Here is a 25985-nt window from a genome sequence, read left to right as displayed (position 1 = left end):
CAGACATATACTGTGTGTGTGTATGTGTATATATACATATATATATATATATATATATATATATATATAAATATATATATATGTATATATATATATATATATATATATATATATGTGTGTAATAAAATAATAAAAAATGATATATTATATATATATAAACCAAAATTATAATTAAAAAAATCAAAAAGCAGCAAAATTATTTATTTCACTAAATTACAGTTATTTCAAACTATATATTCATAACTATGTATTAACTTTTTATTTCTTTCTTAACTTGATGTACTGTACTAAAATAACTAAAATTAAATGTAATAAATATATTAACTAATGTTAAAAATAAAAAATACCAAATTACTAAATAACTAAAATGAAAATGGATCATATAAAACTGATTCAAATTATTATTAAAAAATGTAATAGTATCTTGGTGATACTAATATAACACTGGTGGTGGATCAGTGCAGACATTGACAGGTCAGAGAACAATCCAGAAATCCTCTATTTGTAGTAGAGGATGTGTTTTTGTTGTATTGACTATTGACTATTGGTTTTATCTGTTGTTCCAGCGGACTCCACAGGCACTCACTCGCTCTACACCACCTATAAAGACTATGAGCTGATGTTCCACGTGTCCACACTCCTGCCCTACACTCCCAACAACAGACAACAGGTGAGACTACACTTGCACTCAGTATGCTAATGAGCTCAGCTGTGATTGGCTAATGGCTTCACATACAGGCTTCTGATTGGCCTGATGAAATTTAATATGTAATAATGATTGTGCATAATATTAATGATGAATTGTGCAAGGGAGGGTTTTGGTAAATGATCGAATGAATTTGGTAAATGCATAAGCTGTATAAAATATAAAGCTAAACTATATAGTAAAGTTTGTAGACAAACTTTAAATTGGCTTGAAAAAGCCTAGACAGAAAGTTTGAGGTAGTTTTAAAAGCTTGAAGTTTGAAGGTTTCCAGTTTTAACTAGTTTGAAGTTTAAAGTAGTTTTAAACTTAGTAGCTAGGCAACCTGGGGTGGTTGCTAGGGTGTTGCTTTGTGGTTGCTAGGCTGCCCAGGTGGTTGCTAGGGTGTTGCTATGTGGTTGTTAGGTTCCCCGGGCGGTAGCAAAAGTTCTAGACGCTTCTTGTATGGAGAGACCAGTCGTCTGCATTGCTCAGGAGTGATTCCGGCCCATTCTTCCACACAAACGGTCTTTAAATCTTGAAGGTTCCTTGGGCCTTTTTTATGAATAAAGTGAGTCCTTGAAGTACATTTTATTTCACAACCTGTAGAGTTAGAAAATAATAAAGGCTTTGAAATATTGCAAGATTTTAAAAATGTGTTCATGACTATAAAGGCAAGTTAGTGATTATCAACAATACACTTAAGATGTCCTGGAAGAGAAATATCGCTAGCTAGCTAACCTTAGCCTAAACACGTTATGATAGTGTTTAGCTGTCAGCATTTAAATGTACAACTATGCAGATATGGTGAGTACGGATTACCAGGCTCCGCATTTAAATTAAATGTTGTTAAATCATATGAAACTGAATGTTCATGCCGCTAACATTGTTTATAATGTTGCAATTATAATTTTTCTCAGTTTCTGATAAGAACGAGGCACTAGATCAGTCTCAAGAGTGTCCACCTAATATATAGCACATATAAAATGAGCTTCAGCGGAAGTTTACGAGCTGGTTTATCCTTATGCGGAAGTTCTAAAGAACGCTCCGTGCATAAGGTCAATTAGGACTAAAGCAGCTGATATCAATTAGTACTGATAAGGGGCAGGGTTTCTCTCTCAACACGGACAGATTTCAGGTGATCTCCTGGCTTTCTATGTCATTTTGCACCTTGTTATCTTCATGTGTTCAATCCTTATTCCCTGTGTCATTTCACTTTATTTATTATGACTCAACTTTGATTTCTTTGTATGAATTCAATATTTGGCTTGATGGCTACATCTGGTGAAAATTTTGTGCCCACTTAGAAATACCCTTACTGATAAAAATGCTGATGTGTCAAATACTTATTTTCCCCGCTGTATGTGGTTGCTAGGGTACCCGGGGTGGTTGCTAAGGTGTTGCTATGTGTTGCTGTTGTGTTTACTTGTGTTATCTTTGATTAATATTTAAATTTGTTTGATGATCTGAAACATTAAAGTGTGACAAACATGCAAAAAAATAAAAATCAGGAGCGTGTGTCTTGACTGTCGCTGTCACTTATATCTCTGACAGTCGATTGGCAGGATTAGAGGCTTTTCTGTCTTTTTCTTCTCCATCTTCAATTCTATTCGATTGCATGGGATTAGTGAATAAATCCCCGTCCGTAAGCTTCCAGGAGACTCGGGCACAGTTCAGCCTCTCATCTCCTCATCCACCACGCTCACCCATAATCCTGTTTGTAACCCTTGGCCACTCACAGGAAGGCAGACGCACGGTTAATATGACGGATCGGGGTTAATGGAATATTATGAGTTCATCACTCTGTCGCTTTATCAGATGTAGATATGTGAGATATGAATAAATAAATAAATATTTGAGATATGACTGTGCTAAAATCTCTCCAGATTCAGATATTGTATTCATGGATGAGTTTAAGAGATTTGAAATGGTCTTTCACAGCATCTGCAGGAGTCATTTACAGCGCCAAAATTACACCAGATGGCACATTGCTGGCGATTATTTTAGGTTTTTTTGTATATTAATTACTCCTATATTTTTAATCTGTTTCATTTTTCTGTGAAAATAATTTATAACCTTCTAAACTGGTTTGATTCAGAGGATCAACATAATGGAAATAAATCCTTGCCTATCATAACTTGTATTACTTTTAGCTTTTTTGCCAAAATAAAAAAAAATAATAATTCTAATCGTATTTTTTACATACTTTAAAAAGTCTAGACTAGACTTTTTACTAGCAACACTATTTTTGCAACACTAAATTATGTATGTTGCTATTGTTTATTATTATTATTATTATTATTATTATTATTATTATCATTAGATAAAGTCACTATTTTTAGAAACATTAAAATATTATTATTAAAATAATAATAATAATTATTATTATTATTATTATTATTATTATTATATTAGTTTTTATTTTCTCATTTGTATCAACAAAATTATTAATAATTAAGTATTTTAACAACATAAAATCATGTTATTAGTTTTTATTTATTTTTAAAAAAATTAACAACACAATTTTTTGTTAATATTATTAATTTATTATTAGTTTGTTTATTTTAACAACATAATTAGCAACAGAATTATTATTATTATTATTAATAATTGTTTATTTTATTTTTTCAACATTTTTAGCAAAAGGTATTCGATTTATAATTATTGTTTTTATTATTAAAGTTATTAAAGTTAAAGTTGTTATAGCCTTTTTTATTTTTAGCAACACAATTATTATTAGTATTAGTGGCGTTAGTTTATTTATTTATTTTACTCTTATTTCACACTTTGAAAGTAAATTTTTGCAAAAAAATTTTTTTATTATTATTATAATATTTTTATACTTTTTATCAACATAAAATGTTTTATGATATTTTTATTTCCACAGTTTTTAGCAACAAAATTGTTATTAATTGTTGTTTTTTACTATATTAGCAACATAAAATCATTGTTTTTGTCAATACAATATTATTAGAGGTTTTATTTATTTTTTCACACATTTTATAAACATGAAATTACTATTAGAATTACTATCATCATTGTTAATATTATTATTTGTTTATATTATTAGTTTTTAACAGCATAATTAGCAACATAAAATAGTTATTAGTATTATTAATTATTCTTATTTTTATTTTTTGCCACTATTTTTAACAACATTAAATTGTTGTTTATAATTAAAGTAATAATACTACTACTACTAATATTTATTTATTTTCACAATTTTAGGCAACAATATCATTATTATTATTATTATTATTAATATTAATATTACTATTATTATTATGATTATTAGATGTATTATTGTTATCATTAGATATTATTGTAATTGTAACTTCTTTTTTTACTTTTTTAATTTTTATTATTATTATTATTATTATTATTATTATTATTATTATTATTTTTGTTGTTGTTTCTGCTATTATTTTTTTTATTTTTATTTTTATTTTGTATTTAGCAAGTGTTAAATTGGGGCTCTGATTACAAAAGTGGATTGAAAATGTGATTTGCCCTCATTTTTCATTTATATGAGTTCAATTTAGTACATGTTAGCTGAAGTGAAATGGGTTATGTAATCTTTTTTTGGGGTGTAACTACTACTGCGCACAATGCCATGTTTCTGAAAGCCTGACTTCCTGTTCCTGTTCATTCCACTCCTCTAGAGATGCTATTTGACCTGTCCTCTAAATACAAGTCCATTCACCTCTGTTGTTTCTCTTCTGTCACCAGTTGCTCAGAAAGAGACACATAGGAAATGACATCGTCACCATCGTGTTTCAGGAGCCCGGTGCCTTGCCCTTCACACCCAAAAACATCCGCTCCCATTTCCAGCATGTGTTCGTCATCGTTAAAGTTCACAATCCCTGTACTGAGAACGTCTGCTACAGGTGAGCGAAGCAAACGTCTGTCTGGGAACAGCTCCCTTTGATTTAGACAGTAAATTATAATCACTGTTGAGAGAAATGAATTGATTTCATTTACCTTTGATGTCTGTTACCGCAAAGAGAAAAATATCAATAAAGCTTGTGAACTTCTCGAGATCTCAGAGAAATCAATCATGTGTAATTCTTGGCTTGTCAGTAATTTTTAATTGTCTGTAATTTTTGATCTTCTGTTTAAAAGCAGTGCCAAAGGCTGTTTGAGGCATTTAATTATTGCAATTAAATTGTCATAATTTACTCATTCTCATGTTGTTCCAAATCCCTTTTTCTCATCTGTGGAGCTAAAATGGAAAAATCTGGTTTGTGCAGCTTTTTCTCATTAATGAAACCTGCAGTAACTAGTGGCTGTAAAGCCCCAAAATGGACAAAAATGTCTAAAAGAACCATAATATTAGTCAATTTAACTCCTTGAAATATTACTAACTACAAACTATAGCTTTTTGTGAGAAACAAAGCTAATTTTAGGTTATTATTCACTAATGATCTTCTCTCCTTCTCTACTTGTGTCATGATGTTATTGCTAAACTAAAACTAAAATGTCTAAAATTATTTTGGTTATTGAAACAGCTGAAATCAAAACCTGTAAAAAAAATATATATATAAATGTATTGACAGCTAAAATAAGTTTAAGCTGAAATACTAAATTTCTAAATGCTAATTTAGAAAGTACTAAAATTAATTACATCAAAAAAAGTATTTGTCAAATACATGCAGTGATTTAAAAAATGCTTTTTAAGATCAAATAAAATAAAATAATTTATTTATTTATTTTATTTATTATTATTATTATATAATAATATAATAATAATATATTATTGTAATAAATATTATTATTTATTTATTTATTTATAAATTAAATTAAATTAAATCAAAACCTGTAACCCCAAATAAAATACAAATATTAATATTTTCTTGCCAACTGAAATAAGTTTAAGATGGAATGCTAAATTTCTAAATACTAATTTGACAAAATGCTAAAACTGTTCGAATCAAATGTATTTTTTTGTCACATACATGGAGTGAAATGCTTTTTACAACCATTCTGCTACATTAGGAAAAATACATTTAGGGGTATATTAAAAATTTAAGTAAATATTAAAATGAGAAAATATAAATATTTATAAATATTTTAACAGTAAAAGCTAATAAAAATGACAAAATCACAACAAAATTACAAAGGATGAACTAAAAATGTAAGTATTAGATGACTACATCTAAAAAAAAAAAAAAACTTTATTTTTGTGTTGGTGCAAAAAAATATATAAAAATGTTGCCTAAATTACTAAAACTGAAACAAAAATAAAAATAAATAATAAATAAATATAATAAATATACATAATAAATATAATAATAATAAAACAGCTAATAAAACAATTAAGGTATTAAATACACTGAAAAAAATTATACAAATAATAAAAGCACAACAGAATTTAAAAAAATAAATGATTAAATAAATAAACTAAATGAATACAATTAAATGACTAAAAGCTAAATATATCAATAAAAGCTTAATAAATTAAATAGAATTAGAATTTTAAAATATAATACCATCATTTTAATAGTATACCAATAATATGTGACTCTAGACTAAAAAACTAGTCTTAAGTAGCATAGATATATTTGAAGAAATAGCCAAAAATACACGGCATGGGTCAAAATGATTGATTTTTCTTTTGTTTTAAATACAGATCATGTTCCATGAAGATATTTTGTAAATTTCCTACAGTAAATATATCAAAACCTAACTGTTGATTAGTAATATGCATTGCTAAGAACTTCATTTGGACATCTTTAAAGGCGATTTCCCCAATATTTAGATTTTTTCGCACCCTCAGATTCCAGAGTTTAAAATCGTATCTGCCAAATATTCTCCTATCCTAACAAACCATACATTAATGGAAAGCTACTTTATTCATGAATAAATCTCAATTTCCAAACATTGACCCTTATGGTCTGGTTTTGTGGTTTTGCATTGGATTGGTTACACCAGACAATCTCTCTTTGTGATTTCTGCAGTGTGGCAGTATCCAGATCGAAAGACGTGCCTCCGTTCGGCCCTCCTATTCCCAAAGGCGTGACCTTTCCCAAGTCGGCCGTCTTCAGGGACTTTCTTTTGGCCAAGGTGATCAACGGGGAAAACGCAGCGCACAAATCAGAGAAGTTCCGTGCCATGGCCACCCGCACGCGGCAGGAGTACCTCAAGGACCTCGCGGAGAACTTCGTGAGCACGACGACAGTGGACTCGGCGGTGAAGTTCAGTTTCATCACTTTGGGGGCCAAGAAGAAGGAGCGGGTGAAGCCGCGGAAGGACGCCCATCTGCACAGCGTGGGAGCCGTCACGTGGAGCGTTGTGGCACGGGATTTTGGCCAGTCGGCGGATGTGGAGTGCCTGTTGGGGATTTCAAACGAGTTCATCGTGCTGATCGAGGAAGAGTCCAAGAATGTGATTTTTAACTGTTCGTGTCGGGACGTCATCGGCTGGTCGTCCGGCGTCATGAGCATCAAGATCTTCTACGAGCGTGGGGAGTGCGTGATGTTCTCCGCACACGACAACTGTGGAGAGGACATTCGAGAGATTGTACAAAGACTTGAGGTAAGAGTGTTTCTATTCTGGAACGAGAAAAGATACTGTGTATATAAAGGCATTTAAAAAATGTTTCTTTTGCTGATTGAAAGTCTCTTCATATACCAGTAGCAATCTAGCAATCACTAAGTTAAAGGAGTTAAAGTTCACTTCCAGAACAAAAATTTACAGATAATTTACTCACCCGCTTGTCATCCAAGATATTCATGTCTTTCTTTCTTCAGTCGAAAGGAAATTGTTTTTTGAGGAAAACATTTCAGGATTTCTCTCCATATAATGGACTTCTATGGTGCCCCCGAGATTGAACTTCCAAAATGCAGTTTAAATGCAGCTTCAAGGGCTCTAAATGATCCCAGCTGAGGAAGAAGAGTCTTATCTAGTGAAACGATAGGTTATTTTCTTTAAAAAATTACAATTTATATACTTTTTAACCTCAAATGCTCATCTTGTCTAGCTCTGCGTCTGCTCTGTGTTTCCCAGTTCAAGTAAAGATAGGTCGAAAAACTCCCATCTCATTTTCTTCTCCAGCTTCTAAATCGTCTTACATAGCTGTTTCATCTTTTTTTTTTTTTGTGAAGGGCGTTTGATTGTTTTTGCATGTTCACTAAGCATTATTTCTGTCACAATTTCTTCAAGTTAAACCAAACTTTTATTTTGACGGGTGGTAGTGAAGACCTTTAGGTTTTTGTTTGTATGTGATGAGGCAATAGTTTTACTCAGACAAAACAGTAAAATGTTTTAAAACACAATTTGATTCACTATTTCGAAGTGCTCCAATCATTTCAGATCGGGAATTCAAATTGAGTATCGTAAATCATTTGATTTAGATCGAAAATTGCATATCGTGAATCGGGAATGAATTTAATTATTTAAATCAAATAATTTGCGATAGAGTGTTTGATGCATTTGATGCATTTGATTTAGATCTGAACTTCGAAGCAGGTTCGCAAATCCTTTGCTTCAGATCAAAACTTTGGTGTGGGTTTGTGAATAATTTGTTTTAGATTAAGATTTCGGAGCATTTTTTATTTATTTTTTTGCCTTAAACTGTAGAAAACATCAAACTATTAATACAGTACAGTTATAGAAACAAAAAAAAAAGTAACTATACACAAATCCCTTTAGAAAATTAACTGTTGATTTACTATAGTAAAAGTGTAGTATACTTTGTAATACTTTAGTAGTAATACTTCGAATGTGCTTTACTTTATTTTTGCCATTTTTTAATAGTAAAATTTTATTTATCTATTTCTTTTTTTTTTAGACTTTAAAATTAAAAACATTGATCGATAAGGGAGATATCTAATTAAAGTCCATGAAAATAAAGTAGTGGTTGAGAAGTCCTTGAAAGTCCTAGAATTTCATTTTACAGTATCTGTATGAACCCTGGATTGAATTTCGTGATACCATCCGTGTTTTCCGCAACATAGGACCATAATGTTTCACTTAATGACTTAAACTAGCAAGCAAAACCCCCATGATGCCCTATTCCTATTCATCTTTTTTGCTATGTCTTCAGGATTGTTTCATTCAGTCGTCTGCCTACTGAATTCAGTATTTTCTCTTAATCAAAATTCAATCGGGTTTAATCAAAACCTAATTCTTTTTCTCTCTAAGCAGGAGAAGGAAGTTGGCTTGCAGTTATGTTTGTGTTATCATGGGTATGGGTCTGATTATTCTGTAAATGACATTTCTTTGGGGATATTCAGGCTTATTTTTATCATAAATTAAAGGGTCTGTAATTAAACATTTTCATCATCTTCCTGTACATATGATCGCGTGTACCTGCGGAGAGCTCGGCCTGATGAAATCTGTGCCTTGAGAAATCATTCTAATCTTCTTACATGATTTCTCCAAGGGATGGAGTTGTATTGATGGCCAGAATGTTTGACGGTTGCGGGTGTGTGTTACTCTTGGCACTCCTCCTGATCTGTGTTTTTGGCTCTTGTAGATGCCCAAGCCAGTTAAACTCATTCGAGTCTGTCTGTATTTGGCTTTCGGATGCCGTCGAGGCTGTAGTAGCTTCTTAGATGCCATTTCCCAGAAATAACCCAATTCTAAAGCATCTACAGTTCTTGTGGTGCTTTATCTATCCACACTTCGGTGACATAATGCTGCATAGACTGATGGGTAGACGCTGTGAGAAGAACGAAAGTGACAGTATTTAATTAGGATGTTAATATTTATATTATATAAATATTAATTAGGGGCCAAGCACCGAAGGTGTGATGCATTCCTATTAATATTATTTTTCCGCTTTGGAAGTCTATGGCAGGCAATCGAACCACTTGCGGGAAAGTTATGAAATTTGGCACAATGATAGAGAACAGCCTCATCATTAACCACAGCGAATTTGGTGTCTCTAACTCAAACTCTTTAATGCCATCCCTTGTCCAAAGTTTTACTCATGTTGTAACGATCAGCCTAAAAGGCTGGATTACAAAGTTTAAAAATGGGGTCAGATTTTATTGTGTGAGAGATGGTGTTAAAAGAATGACATAAAACTGAAATAAGGTTAAGAATGGTGTATTTACAAAGTTCACAGGACTTTAAAACAACACAATAAAACCAGGAAAACTCAGTCTGTTAAAAACATACAGTCCATTCACCATACCCTTAAAACAGTCCAAGAATCGTACTGTGCTGAAAGAGTCCCAATGTGAGTGTCCACCAGTGTATATACAATCCAAAATGAGAGATAATCCAATTTGCGGTAAGTGAGTCTGGAAAGGTAAGTCCACTGAAATGAAACTCCTCAATCCAGTTGTGCATGTGATTAGCCGTTTGTTTGGCATGCTGCTCACTTTATATAGTTCCTGCTTCCTGTCATGTGACTTGATTGGTCACATGACATGCCAACCATTAATTTCTTAAAGACATACACACTTAAAATGTAAAGAGGAATAAAATGGACAAAAAAAAACAATGTAAAACACTTAAAACTCTACTATACATAAAATCATTGAAATAAATAGAGTGGTAAAACATGTTTCTTGTGTGACAGTGTCACAATGTTTATGCTAAGAAATTTTGAACCATACCGATAGCACACATTCGCTTGCAAGATGTCTGTTAAAGATCTCTTGATCTGGAAAGCATCTGCTGTGTAAAAACATCTGGCAGACGTCTGCAAGATGTCTGTTTTACATACATTCTAAATCATAAACATCTTAAAGACATCTAATAGACGTCCATTTGACATTAGATAGGAAACGTGCAATAGACCTGTTGCAGATGAGCAAACAACGTCTTGCAGATGTAAATGTCAAATAAACGTCTCTGAGATGTATGTGTGCTATCAGGGATAAGGTCTAGAAGGATTTTTTCCCCCCTCTGAATCCTTGGCTCATGCCGTGTCAGTTTAGATTTTATGCTGGGGTGTGTGATATATATTGTCTGCGATAATATCGTAACTGTTGTTTTCAATTGCAATGACTCGCTTGTTAACAGCAACTTTTAATTTCACATTCAAAGTATCTTTTCACTTTCTAAAATATAGCTGCTTCAACATGTGTAAATACCTCTAAATGCCACTTCATATGCAAAGATTATTTTTGTTGATGCTGATGTAATTTTTTACACACAGCCTAAATGTATTGTTATTATAATTGACTGATTAAACGTAAGAATTTGACTCAAAAAATGGCTTTATAAAGGTATAAATGCCCATAAAAAGTAAAAATCAATTTAAACTTATTGGAATAATTAGAATAATTTCTAAATTCACTGCTGTGAACTGACCACACAGATTATGAAGAATATCAAGAATATCAAAAACTGTCAGTCAGCATTGTGGTCCTTAAGCACAATAACACACAGCAAAATATTGTCTAATTACTGTTATCAATACAATCCCAGAAAATATAGAGATATTACTTTTTGTCAATATCGCACACCCCTATTTTACGTTATTTTAAAATAGTTTAAAAAACTACATTTTCAAATTCGTTCTAGAAAGATTGTCTGATTTTCAACAAAATTGGCTCAGATCATCTTTAGACCATTCTGGTAAAAAGTTCTGGAATTCAAGTTGATTAGTCAAACCATTTTCGATTAACGCATGAATGTATTCTACGAAGAGCACGCGAAAATGGATGTGAGGCTATATCTCCGCAATGGTTTGGCGCATTGGGACCAAACTTGGTGTGTGCTATACCAAGCACAAACTGAGCAAACCTGCACTGTTTCGCACACCTAGTGGTCAGGAGATATAAAATGTCTCTTTTTGCATATAAATTCTGAATACTTTGGCCAAAAAAAAAAAAAAAAAAAAACTGGTCTCTTAAGATTCAGAAGAGCATGTTTAGTCAAACCACACACAATTACCCGCTTTGGGTGGCGGCCATTTTGAATTGTATCATAAAATACGGTATGTGTCTTCAGCACCATGCCCTGACAGTTCTCGAAATGTTGGGGGACAGCGCCACCTTGTAGATAAAAGTTATAAAAAAAAAAAAAAAGCTAATTCAATTGATTAAATTGGCCTATTGTAGATCTCAATATATTCTTTGGGTCATGCAGAGTACATCGATACCAATTGTGCCAAAATGGGCCAAACTTCCTGTCTGCCATTTTGATTAACATTCAAAACTTATTTAAAACTCCTCCTAGATGATTGGTCCAATTTTCTCCAAATTTGACTCTCAAATTGGTCTCGGACTGTATCTCTGCAAAGCTTTGACTTATTTACACCAAACTGTGCATGTGCCATTGTCACCTTACACTTACCACACCACATCAATTTGGTAACAGCGCCGCCTATTGGTTAAAAAGTGATAACCCATTAAATCATATAACTAGTAATAATTTTATATGATTTTTCAGCCATTTGGACTAAAATCATCTTAAAATGGCCTCGATTGCTGCAGTTGGTCTGATGCTTGTTTCTGTAGTGATTGGCCCCGTAATTGCTGCTTGCAGCTGTATTTATTATTAGTATTATCGTATTAGTCTAGAAAAATACATTAAAACCCCCTATTTATTTCCACTATTTATATGAATTTCAGTAGTGTTCATATGATGCCCTAAAATGCTGTCTATGTTGGCTGCTCACCACTTTTTAGAACAGAGCTATTAATTAACAATGAGGTTTCCTTTATGGACATAGAAAGACAGAGAAAGCTGTAATATGGTGTGTGTCTGATGAGCTCAGCTGGGTTACCTGGAGGGTTTGGGGACGTGGGATCTCCAGGGATTACCGTGGTACATTGTGTGCGAGTGGGATAAGCGTCGCTCCTGTTTTGGCCTCATTTCCTAAAGGCACTTTGTGTACTGAGGACTGGCGTCAGACGAGATGCTCCCAGAGCAGATGTTTCTCATTCGGGAGTTGTTATGAGACAAACCTGTGTCACCTGTCTGGGTGTTTAGTTGATTTGATGGAGATCAGAGATTCCCTGGTTAGTGACACAGTGGGATTGTGTTCATATGAGGACAGCAGTGTCTTTATTATGACGATGCTCACAAGAAAAGCAAAGGAAGATTGGTAGTTGACTGGATTTTTCATGTGTGGTATGAATTTAGGTTTGTTTAATTTATCATTAATTTAGTACAGATACTATTTGCTTTAAAATATTTATTGCAGGCATTACTATAGACCACTATTGAGTTTGACTAAATTATACTAATAATATGGACCAGATTATAATATAATATAATATAATATAATATAATATAATATAATATAATATAATATAATATAATATAATATAATATAGCAACAAATATTTTTTTCTTCTGTAATACTTGATAAATATTATGAATATTACTAAGATTTATTATTATTTAATATTGCATTGCTTTTGACTTTGATGTTGGCTAAATTATTATAATAATATGGACTATAATATAATATAGTAACATTTTCCCTCTAGTAAACTTTATGAGTATATTGTGAATATTATTAAGATATATTATTAAATATTGCAGACATTACTTTGGACTTTGAAATTGTCTAAATTATTCAAATAATTTTGAAAATAATATAATAATAATAATAATAATAATAATAATAACAGATATTTTTTCTTTCTTTTTTTATTATAAACTAGATCTTACAAATAATATGGACTACGTAAAATAATATCGAAAATCATCAAATATAATCATAAAATGTTTTATTTAAAAATGTAAAATATTTTAAAAAATATTTTAAAATTTTCAATAATTAATATAAAATATATGTATATTTAAACATTTCATAAATCATAACATTTATAACTATATAAGTAATTCATATAAACAATAATAATTATTATGTGATAAAAAAATTGTGTGTATGTGTATATATGAAATAGACATTTGTAACTTTTTTATGACACCTTAAAAATAAAAAAATCTAAACTTACTTTAAAAATATTATATAATATCTTACATATGATACAGTTTGAAATATAAGGGCATTTTATGTCGGCAAATATTTTTGTTTGTAGTGATTATTGATGTAATGGTATGAATAGGGCTGTCGTGATAACCGCAATATCGCAATACCGCGCTATTGACGTGCATAACCGCAGAGGAATGCAACAACCGCAGCAACCGCGATATTTGCCTGTTTTCTTTTTTCCTAAGGATTTGCCCTTCTCACTTAATGCCTGTGCGCTGAATATTAAATTAGTAATAAGTTAGTAATGATAACATAATGTGTTTATTATGAGGCTCAGTAGATATGCACTTAACAAGCCTAAACAGACAGCGAATGAGAGAGAGATCGACTGAGCTTGTGCAATTACCTGTGTCTGTCTTTCAGATCGAGTCAGGTATGTATGTGAAACTAGCTTGTCATGTCCAAGGAAAGTGAAATCTCTGTCTTAACATCGGTGCTCTGCTGGTCAGCTGAGCCTTTAAAAGTGGCGATTAAAGTTAAAATGATTTCAACATCGTGTTTCATTACGTCTCTCTTTGAATAAATAAGCGTTTTTGAACGTATAGTTGAATGAACGGATTAAAGACTTACTCAAAGATAGTCTCTTGCCTCCATCTTGTGGCGTAAAAATGAAACTGCACTGACTGACAGCTCGCCTAAAACACGCAGGTGAAATACTGACAGAAAGTCTCTTGTCCAGTCAGACTCGAGGGTGCGCGCTAACTGTTATATACACGAAGATTTCAGATGCAAAGCCTCTAAGTATGTCTGACATTTTTCTTCAAAATTTGCATTTCTTACTGGCTAGGTTTCTATGTAAGTACTGTTTACTTCACTTCATATATCAACGCGATTTGGTTTCGGTTTATTGATTTCTGAATATGACAATTATATGGCGGTAATAGCCTACCGCATACCGCGCTACTGAGCCACTCAAATTTACCGCAAGGGAAATTCCTTAACCGCGACAGCCCTAGGTATGAATGAATATAAATAATACGAATATATTAATATCCTGAATTTATTTTAAACTAAACATGTCTAATCAGTTATCACATGTCATGGCATAAATGTGCATTACTAATTTTTTTAATTATTTATGCTGTACAGCAGAAAGTGAACGAATGAAATTTATTGGTTATGTAAATTTCATTAAATTACAATAAAGGAAATATTGTTTTTCCAATTCAGTCAAAAATGAACATACTGTGGATGTGCCCTGTTCAGTTTCAATTCTTAAATTCAGAGGTTAATAAATCTTGTATTAAATCATAATTCTGCCCAACCCTTAAATGATTAAAAGTAATGAATGTGCGTAGTTTTACAGTTATTATCCTCAGTGTCAGGGGCTGTGGTTTGTTGGGTGTTAAAAGCGAATGTGTGCTGTTTAGTGAACATCATGGTCAGGCTGATTAAATGAAGTGTCTGTCTCTCTCTCATGTGTCTGTGTGAGTGCAGAGAGAAAGCACACCTTCAAAGTCACAGTGCCGCAGGTCAGCGCTCAGATGAGGGTGTCCTTGTTTCTCAGAGCTGCATGTGTCACGTGCTGCGACAGATGAGCCCAACACTGCACTGCGAGAGTGTGTGTGTGTGTGTGTGTGTGTGTGTGTGTGTGTGTGTGTGTGTGTGTGTGTGTGTGTGTGTGTGTGTGTGTGTGTGAGTTCTGAGCTGACATACCTGTAGAGCATCCAGCGCCGCTCCTGGAGGATGGGATACATTTGCATACGGAATGAGCCAATGAATATCAAGGACGGGATAGGAGCGTTCGCTGCTTATGCTAATCATGCCCTCTGATTTGACTTCCATTGTCTGCTTAACTACAACACAAACACTGCCAGTTAGCAGTTAGAGGTGCTGGAAGTGATTTCAACATTACTGAACTTACTGGAGCACATTTATAAGGAGATGGCAACGAGTGTGGCACATTCTGAAGCATCTTTAAAAAAAAACATTAAATAAATTGTAAATTCTGCATAGATTATAATTCACGTAATTTCAACTGTATTCGCAAAACATTTAGAATTTGTTCTCGAAATTTCTACATTATTCTTGGAACATTTAGACTCTATTCTCGTAATTTTAACTTTATTCTCAAAACATTTCAACTTTATTCTCATAATTTTTACTTTATTCTTGTAATTTCGACTTTATTCTCATAATTTCAACTTTATTCTCATAATTTTTTATTCTCAAATTTTTGACTTTATTCTTATAATTTTCACTTTATTCTCGAAATTTTTAGATTTTATTCTCATAATTTCGACTTTATTCTCTAAACATTTCTTCTTTATTCTCAAAACATTTCGACTTTATTCTCGGGATTTCGACTTTATTCTCAAAACATTTTGATTTTATTCATAATTTCGACTTCATTCTCGAAACATTTCTTTATTCTCAAAACAGTTTGACTTTTCTCAAAATGTTTTGACTTTATTCTCTGGATTTCGACTTTATTCTCGAAACATTTTAAGTTTATTCTCATAATTTTGACTTTATTCTAAAATTTTTACTTTATTCTTGTAATTTTGACTATTCTCTAAACATTTAGATTTTATTCATAATTTCGACTTTATTCTCGAAACATTTTAATGTTATTATCATAATTTCGACTTTATTCTCAAAAATTTTTTACTTTATTTTCATAATTTCGACTTTATTCTCAAAACATTTTGACTTTTCTCAAAATATTTCGATTTTATTCTCGGGATTTCGACTTATTCTCGAAACATTTTTTACTTTATTTTTGTAATTTTGACTTTATTCTCTAAACATTTAGATTTTATTCATAATTTCAACTTCATTCTCGAAATATTTCTTCTTTATTCTCAAAACATTTCGACTTTATTCTCAAAACATTTCGACTTTATTCTCATAATTTTGACTATTCTCAAAATATTTTAACTTTATTTTTGAAACATTTCGACTTTATTCTCAAAACATTTAGACTTTATTCTCAAAAAATTTAGACTTTATTCTTGTAATTTTGACTTTATTCTAGAAATTTCGACTTTATTCTCAAAACATTTTGACTTTATTCTCGTAATTTTAACTTTATTCTCAAAACATTTAGACTTTATTCTCAAAACATTCAGACTTTTATTCTTGTGATTTCAACTTGCAGTTGCAAGAAATTATGAAATGTAAATTTTTGAGATGCAAACTTGGAATTGGGAGTAAAAAACTGAGATTGTCCAATTACCTTTTTGTTTTTGTTTTTTTTATCCATTGGTGGAAATAGGATTCCATGTTATATTGATCAAATGTGACAGTAAAGATATTCATAATGTTACAAAAGATTTATATTTCAGATAAATGCTGTTCTTCTGAACTTTCTATTCATCGAATAATGAAAAAATTGAAAAACATTGATAATGAGCAAATCAGCCTATTAGAACGATTTCTGAAGGATTATGTGACACTGAAGACTGGGGAAATGATGCTGAAAATGTAGCATTGCATCACAGGAATAAATTACATTTTAACATATATTCACATTGAAAACTCTTATTTTAAGTTTTAATAATATTTCACAATTTTATTGTATTTTTTCCATATTTTTAATTAAATAAAAGCAGCCTCATTATGCTATTCATTTATAAGGATAGTTCACCCAAAAAAGTAAATCATCCTCATGCCGTTCCAAACCTGTTTGACTTTTTTTTTTTTCATTGGAACTTTTTGAAGAATGTTTTGCATCCAAACCACATTGCATGGCATAAAAACTGGCATAAAAAAGTAAGACAGTCTCTTATAGCACCTTGAGCAGGCTGTGTTTTTCCAGAGGGCTGCTGGGATCTGCTGCATGCGCTCGTCTGTTCTGGATGAGATGCTGTCGCTCGGCCCAGAAGCTGTCAGAAGGCACAGGTCTGCTGTATGGCCCATCTGGGCCTCTAGTGTCCCGTTTGGCCATCTGCAGTGCACCTCAAGTCCTGGCAGTGAGACCAGGACACCTCACATCTGCAGACTTACTCTGAGCTGCTGCTTTTAGAGTCTCGTGTTGCCAAAAGTTTCAAATCACCCACAGTACTCTCTGTTTCCTAGTATTGTTGTTTCTCGCTTTATTTCAGTTTGCATGTAGATTTGACTGATTCACGGCAGTCCTCCATTCTTAAACTATAGAATACTCTAAATATTTCAAGAATAAAATTGAAATTACAAGAATAAAGTTGAAATATTTAGAGAAAAGTGTGGAAAATATTTTGAGAATATAGTTGGAAAATATAGAGAATAAAATATTTTGAGAATAAAATGACAATATGTTGAGAATAACATGGAAATATCTCTAGAATAAAGTCGGAATATTTTGAGAATAAAGTCGGAATATCTCGAGAATAAAGTCGGAATATCTCGAGAATAAAGTCGGAATGTCTCGAGAATAAAGTCGGAATGTCTCGAGAATAAAGTCGGAATGTCTCGAGAATAAAGTCGGAATGTCTCGAGAATACAGTCGGAATGTCTCGAGAATACAGTCGAAATGTCTCGAATACAGTCGGAATGTCTCGAGAATAAAGTCGGAATGTCTCGAGAATAAAGTCGGAATATTTTGAGAATAAAGTCGGAATATCTCGAGAATACAGTCGGAATGTCTCGAGAATAAAGTCGGAATGTCTCGAGAATGCAGTCGGAATGTCTCGAGAATACAGTCGGAATGTCTCGAGAATACAGTCGGAATGTCTCGAGAATACAGTCGGAATGTCTCGAGAATAAAGTCGGAATGTCTCGAGAATAAAGTCGGAATGTCTCGAGAATACAGTCGGGATGTCTCAAATAAAGTCGGAATGTCTCGAATACAGTCGGAATGTCTCGAGAATAAAGTCGGAATGTCTCGAGAATAAAGTCGGAATGTCTCGAGAATACAGTCGGGATGTCTCAAATAAAGTCGGAATGTCTAGAATACAGTCGGAATGTCTCGAGAATAAAGTCGGAATGTCTCGAGAATAAAGTCGGAATGTCTCGAGAATACAGTCGGAATGTCTCGAGAATACAGTCGGAATGTCTCGAGAATACAGTCGGAATGTCTCGAGAATACAGTCGGAATGTCTCGAGAATACAGTCGGAATGTCTCGAATAAAGTCGGAATGTCTCGAATAAAGTCGGAATGTCTCGAGAATAAAGTCGGAATGTCTCGAGAATAAAGTCGGAATGTCTCGAGAATACAGTCGGAATGTCTCGAGAATACAGTCGGAATGTCTCGAGAATACAGTCGGAATGTCTCGAGAATAAAGTCGGAATGTCTCGAGAATACAGTCGGAATGTCTCGAGAATACAGTCGGAATGTCTCGAGAATACAGTCGGAATGTCTCGAGAATACAGTCGGAATGTCTCGAGAATACAGTCGGAATGTCTCGAATACAGTCGGAATGTCTCGAGAATACAGTCGGAATGTCTCGAGAATAAAGTCGGAATGTCTCGAGAATACAGTCGGAATGTCTCGAATACAGTCGGAATGTCTCGAATACAGTCGGAATGTCTCGAATACAGTCGGAATGTCTCGAGAATACAGTCGGAATGTCTCGAATACAGTCGGAATGTCTCGAGAATACAGTCGGAATGTCTCGAGAATACAGTCGGAATGTCTCGAGAATACAGTCGGAATGTCTCGAGAATACAGCCGGAATGTCTCGAGAATACAGTCGGAATGTCTCGAGAAAAATTCTGAATTTTTCGAGAATAAAGTCGGAATGTTTTGAGAATAAAGTTCGGAATATTTTGAGAAAATAGAAATATTTTAAGAAAAATAAAGTTGAAATATTTAAAAAATAAAGTTAGCCTGGCTAACGCCAAACCACGTCATAACAACGTCATGATTCATGGTCTGGGAACCACATGTTAATTTTCTCGTCTTTGAGGCGTGGTTTACGAATGCCCAGAGCCATTTATTGGGTGCTACGAATGTCTATCAAATGCGCCTGTGCGTAGCTCATAGCCAATCGTTTCAGTTATACCGGATGACGTATTGCCTTAGCCACTTATGGGGCTAGTTGATATATGATGCTTTTGCCAAAGCCTGTTGGTAGCAGGGCAAAAACATCCTTCTTGGTTATGAAATGGTTTAACGCCAAAAGTAGCTCTTTTTTCAAAATAAACTTGCGTTCTAAACTACTTAGAACACTATCTAAGGCTGCATCGAAAGATAACTTCGTGTCTGCTGCCATGCTGGATCCATAGTTATAAACAAACTGCTTCGGTGAGTCGCATAGAAGGCGTCATCGTCTTGCTGCTCCCTCCCCGTTCTGTGATTGGTTCCCTATCTGAGGTGAAAATTTGGTCCATGGACTCCAGGCTGCCTAGCAGCGTGAATAAAATCGCGCTGCGCCTAAGGCAGCATGGGCATTCCCAGGCTAGAATAAAGTCAGGATATTTCAGAAATGAAGTCAAAATTATGAGAATAAAGTTGAAATTTTTGACAATATAGTCTGAATATTTAGTTGAAATGTTTTGAGAATAAAGTTGAGATATTTTGAGAATAATGTCAAAATTACAAGAATAAAGTTTTTATTTTACTTATTTACTTTTATTTATTTATTTATGTATTTATTCATGCATTTATTTTAGGTTTTTTACGTTTTTGTTTTTTGAAAATCTGTTCATAATATGTTTTGTTGCGACTTTAATTTTACTAATGTTAAAAATTAAAACCTTATTGTTAAGTGTTACTGAAAAACTTTTTTAATAGATGTTTTCAATTATTTATGCTATTCATTTAATTCATTATATGCTTACGTTAACAGTGAAGTTTTAAAGTCTTTAACTGTAAAATGTCTTAAGAGGAAAATATCACAGATTGACTGTGATTATTGTCATTTTGGACTATATTTTGTGTTTTGTGAGGGCAAACATGACTTGATCCTGGAGACTTGTGGCATAGTGCTAGTTTGAACACCATGTTTACCACAAAATATCACAGTTTCAGCTGATACTAGCTGTTTGCACGTGTGTATCTCTGCTTGGCGTTATGGGACGGTCCGACAGCACTTCCTCCGTGTTTCTCAGTGTGGTGTCTTTGAGGTGAATGCGAGAGCGGTGCTGTAACGTGAGGCGCTGCGGCAGACAGCACAACAGATTGCTCTCTTTAAAGCAGTCGAAGGCAGACTCAGACATGTGTGGGAAGAGCGAGAGTTCAGCCTCCCTCGGAGGATTAGCGCTGCTCGCTCACTTGACGGGTTTCTTTGCTTCTAGCTGCTGTCTTGGAGTTTGTTTGTTGTTCTTTGTGTAATTTTTCACTGCGCTTAATGAAAACACTGATAGCAGTTGACCAGCAGAGTTTCAGCGTCTTGTTGATCTGTTTAATGATGTGTGTTTAAGGAAAGCACAAGATTGTAAAATCAAAACAGCCAAAATTTGTTTATTTTCTGCCCATTCCTGGTGTTATTGGGAATTATTTACTGGTGCATGTTTTGTACACATAGAGCTTACATTTGCATTCAAGCATGTTGGCAGATGTTTTTATCCAAAGCGACTTGCATTGCTGGGAATTGAATCCATTCGTTCATTCATTAATTCAATATTTGTATTTTTTTTTACATAACATTTGATTTTACATCAAAGAAAATTAGGTGCATCCTATCTGGCTGTATAATTTAAAATATAAGTAAAAAAATATATGTATTATTTGTACTACCAGATTCATATTCTGGTATTGTATTTTCATAACATTTGTTACTTACATCAAATAAAATGTATCTTTTTTGGCCCTCTAATATTTATTTATTTATTTAAGTGTTGTTCATTATGTATTTACATAACATTTGATCAGAAGTACATCAAAGAAAATTGGTGATATGTCTTTTATGGCCTTTTTTTCAATATTTATTTTCTGTTATTTACTTATGCATGTGTTTGTTTATGCATGTATTTATTTATCTGTTAGTTTTATTCACTGTTTTATAAAACGTACTTCAAAGAAAATGTATTATTTTTTCTGGCCTTCTAATTTTGTCAATATTTATTTTCTGTAAATGTATGTATTTATTTATTTGTTTGTTTGTTTATTTATGTGATCAGGGTTTTTTCATTATATATTATTTACATAACATTTAATTAGTACATCAAAGAGAATTGCTATTTTTTTCTGGCCTCTGATTTTTTTAAATATTAATTTTCTGTTGTTTTATTTTATTTATTTATATATGCTATCAGTTGTATTCATTATATATTATTTACATAACATTTAATCAGCACATCAAAGAAAATGTATAATTTTTTTCTGGCTTTCAAATTTGGATTATTTTTTATTATATATTTTTTTATTACTTATTTATGCTGTCAGTTTTATTGGTTTTGATGTATTTATGTATTTATACATCATTTTAAAATTACATAAAATGTACTTATTTTTTATTATTAAATATTTCTAATTTGAAATAATGTATTTATTTATGTATTATTTATGCTGTCAGTTTTATTCATTATATATTATTTACATAACATTTAATCAATACATCAAAGTAAAATTATGATATTTTTTCTAGCCTTCTAATGTTTTCAATATTTATTTTCTGTTATTCAATTTATTTGTTATGCTATTAGTTTTATTCATTGCATATTATTAACATAACATTTAATCAGTACATCAAAGAAAAATTATGATGGCCTTCTAATTTTTTCTTAATATTTCTTTTTTTCTATATATGTATTTATTTATTCATTTATGCTGTCCGTTTTAGTCATTATATATTATTTAAATAACATTTAATCAGTACATTTTTAAATTGTTTTCTTAAATTGTTTTTTTTTTAATTGTTTTCTAAATTTCTAATATCTTTTCTGGCTTTCAAGTTTGAAGTTATTTATTTTCTGTTATTTTATTTAATTATGCTATAAGTTTAATTGGTTTTATTTGCATAACATTTTAAACAGTTTAAAATTCACATATTTTCTGGCCTTTTAATTTTTAAAAATAGTTATTTATTTATTTATTATTCATATTTCATTCCATCAATTTTATTAATTATATCGCATAACATTTAATCATTGCATCAAATAAGACATTTTTCTTATAAATTTATTTATTCATTTAGGCATTCATTCATTTAGTTTTATTGATCATGGTATCAATGGAAATTAAATATTTTCTATTTTTTATTTTTAGTTATTTTTCTTATCTATATATTTTTTTTTATTAATGCTTAACATTATATATTTACATATATTTATTATACATATATTAGCAATTCATGATATATTTTCTGGTTTTCTTTTGTTTTCAACCATATGTATATGAAAATTAAGCAATACTAACAATTTGTGTACATTACACATTGTGTACAACCTTATTTTGCCCTTTTAAAAACACATTAAAGTCATTTTCATACAAAGAGATACCAGTTTTAACATTTTTAGATTAGATTAGGATTTTAGATTAGTTTTGTTTTTGTTGAAGTCCACTCTCTAGCTCGCAGCTGATTGGTCTGTTGTTGCTGACCATGTGCTTCATGAAAACAGACTGTTGCTGTGTTTTCAGTTGTTCATTCAAAGTAATATTTCGGTCACTAAATCAGTGAGTGTAAAATGACTGTGTTTGTTGACAAATAACTGATACTAACAGTTGAAATCAAGTTCACAGTGAGTCACTCTCACTAGCTGGGCTTATTACGGTAAAGCTTTTAAGACGGATCAGCCTCTCCTCAGAGTATTTACTGACTCACCAAACCTCTCTGTGGCTTGTGACTCCACCGACTAATGAAATACATGTTTGCTAATTAGTGTGAACTCTTTTATATGCACTCTTAACCCTTCACCTGCCTGACCACTCCTGTTTCCCATAGTTCAGTGACAGGCTGCTGGTTTGAGTAATGACTGAATGACGTCACATGACCGTGTGAGCATGTTTCACTGCAGATGAACATGAGTGTAACAGTCATCATCTCAGAATGTTGTGTTTATTGTGGATTAATTCTAATTACTTCACCCGTTACCTCTGGAGTCCAAAGAAAAACAGTCAAACCAGTTCAAGACGGGCAGGTTCTGAGGAAAACCCTTCTGTGTCATTTCTGTGCCACTAGCAACACCAAATGGAATTGAACAACATTCCTTCACAGGCCTGATTTTATTTTATTTTATTCTATTCTATTCTATTTTATTTTATTTTATTTTATTTTATTTTATTTTATTTTATTTTATTTTATTTTATTTTATTTTATTTTATTTTATTGTATTGTATTGTATTGTATTGTATTGTATTGTATTTTTATTTTATTTTATTTTTTATTTTATTTTATTTTATTTTATTTTATTTTATTTATTTTATTATTTATTTATTTTTTTATTTTTTTATTTTTTTTATTATTATTTTTTTTAAATATTTTTTTATTATTTTTTATTTTATAATTTGTATGATATTATGCAGCTTAAATTACTAATATTGTTATATTGCATTTTTAATGTATTTTATTTATTATATATCGATTTTATGGTGTGTTACTGTATATTATATTAATATTTATAATATTTTTATTTATTTATATAATACTTAAAATTAGGTCTGTTCAATATGTGTTTATATATTATTATTTATTTATTTATTTTTTTACTTTAATATGGTTAGGAATTTGTTCAGTATATCAAATTTATTATTATTTAATTGTTATTATTTAATAAAATTTATTTTTTAATAATAATATATAAATGTTAATTTTATTATAAAACGCGTAGAAAAATATTTTAAAAAACACGTGTAAATGTATATTTTATAAGCGTTTTATTATATTTTTACAAGTTTTATAATAATAACTAAATTATACAACCTATAAATTATAATTTATACATTATACATAATTTCTAATAAATTATAAATGTATATAAAAAATATATACAGTTTGTTCAACAACAGTATACATTATTTTTATTATTAATTTATTTTTTGGACATTATATACTTAGGGTTAATAGGTTTGTTAATAATGTGTAATTATTTAATAATACATTTATTACAAAATATAATTTTATTATGTTTTATCATTTAAAAAAAAAGTATAATAAAAATATAAATTCTAACTTTACATTTTATAAATGTATAATAAAAATATATAATAGTATGTAATATATATATATTAGTTTTATATATAATAGTTTTTTCTGTTTTCTAATTATTTAAATATATAGAAATATACTTTTTTATTTTATTATTATTTATGTTATTACCTACGGGATGGGTGTTTGTTCAACAACTATTATATTGCATTATATTATATTATATTATATCTTATTGTATTATATTTATTTGATCTAATACAGAAGTGTTAATCTTGACTTTCTTAATCTTTCATTATAAATATTCACTTTTAGCATCAGACAGAAGAATCATTGCTGTGATTTTTCTTTCTCTCCACTGTTTCTGTGCATTTTCCAAGATCAGTGTTTCTCCCTGGAGTGCCCTTGTCTTTGTTTCCATATGAAAGGCTCTTTAGATTGAGGCATCCATCCTGCTTGGACTTAAATGTTGGCGGGGGACGTTGGTTTTATCTCTTTTTTTGGCTCACCTCCCTGTTACCGTCTGTCCTTCACATCTTAAAGTAACTTAAAGAAACAGTTCTGGCATATTTACCTGCCATCATGTTTTAAACCCAAATTCAAACTTTTCAAAGGATGTCCACATAAAAAATAAAGTCGTGTTAATTTGTAATACATAGAAACTGATTTCTCTCCCTCTCATTCTCTCTTTTTGTCTTTCTCCAGCTGGTCACTCGTGGCTGTGAGACCACAGAAATGACCCTGCGCAGGAACGGTCTCGGTCAGCTCGGCTTTCACGTTAACTTCGAGGGCATCGTGGCCGACGTGGAGCCGTTTGGATACGCGTGGAAGGCCGGTCTGCGTCAGGGCAGTCGGCTGGTGGAGATCTGTAAGGTGGCGGTGGCGACGCTGACCCACGAGCAGATGATCGACCTCCTGCGCACCTCCATCTCCGTCAAAGTGGTCATTATCCAGCCGTATGAGGATGGAGCTCCCAGAAGGTATTAATGATCTCCTATCCTTGTATACATCTGCTTTTAACATCCATTTCATGTTTTACAATTTTTTCCTGATAGTTGTTTTGCTTTAATGCTGTTCCTAAATGGTCAAATTTTTAAACTGGTTATGCAACCTGACTCTTAAATTATATTATATTATATTCTTTTTATTTTATAGTTAATATAATATGTATCCAATTTTTTTTTTACATTTATTTATTTATATAAGTTTAATACTTATGGTTATGAGTTTGTTCAGCAATTTTAGGTATATATATATATATATATATAAGGGATAATGTACAGGCAGCCGGTAGTTATCGCAGAAATAAGCCCCGACAGTGTGATCAGGACCCGACGCGAAGCGGAGGGTCTTGTATCACACTGAAGGGGCTTATTTCTGCGATAACTACCGGCTGCCTGTACATTATCCCGCTTATTACACGGCTACTAGTTGCCACATAAGGATA

General features: G+C 31.6%; 1 protein-coding gene across 1 annotated transcript in view; it reads left to right on the top strand.

Annotated features, from left to right (window-relative positions):
• The window catches only part of LOC141325830 (signal induced proliferation associated 1 like 2), a 187379-nt gene that overhangs the window by 91461 nt on the left and 69933 nt on the right, over positions 1-25985 (top strand). Inside the window, exons 5-9 of the mRNA XM_073834561.1 lie at positions 465-474; positions 567-670; positions 4412-4569; positions 6640-7216; positions 25244-25518. Coding sequence (XP_073690662.1) covers positions 465-474; positions 567-670; positions 4412-4569; positions 6640-7216; positions 25244-25518 — 1124 coding nt within the window. The remainder of the gene's footprint in view (positions 1-464; positions 475-566; positions 671-4411; positions 4570-6639; positions 7217-25243; positions 25519-25985) is intronic.

The sequence above is a fragment of the Garra rufa genome, chromosome 2 (assembly GCF_049309525.1).
Source record: "Garra rufa chromosome 2, GarRuf1.0, whole genome shotgun sequence".
Taxonomy (NCBI): Eukaryota; Metazoa; Chordata; class Actinopteri; order Cypriniformes; family Cyprinidae; genus Garra; species Garra rufa.
This window is presented reverse-complemented; position numbering and strand designations above follow the sequence as displayed.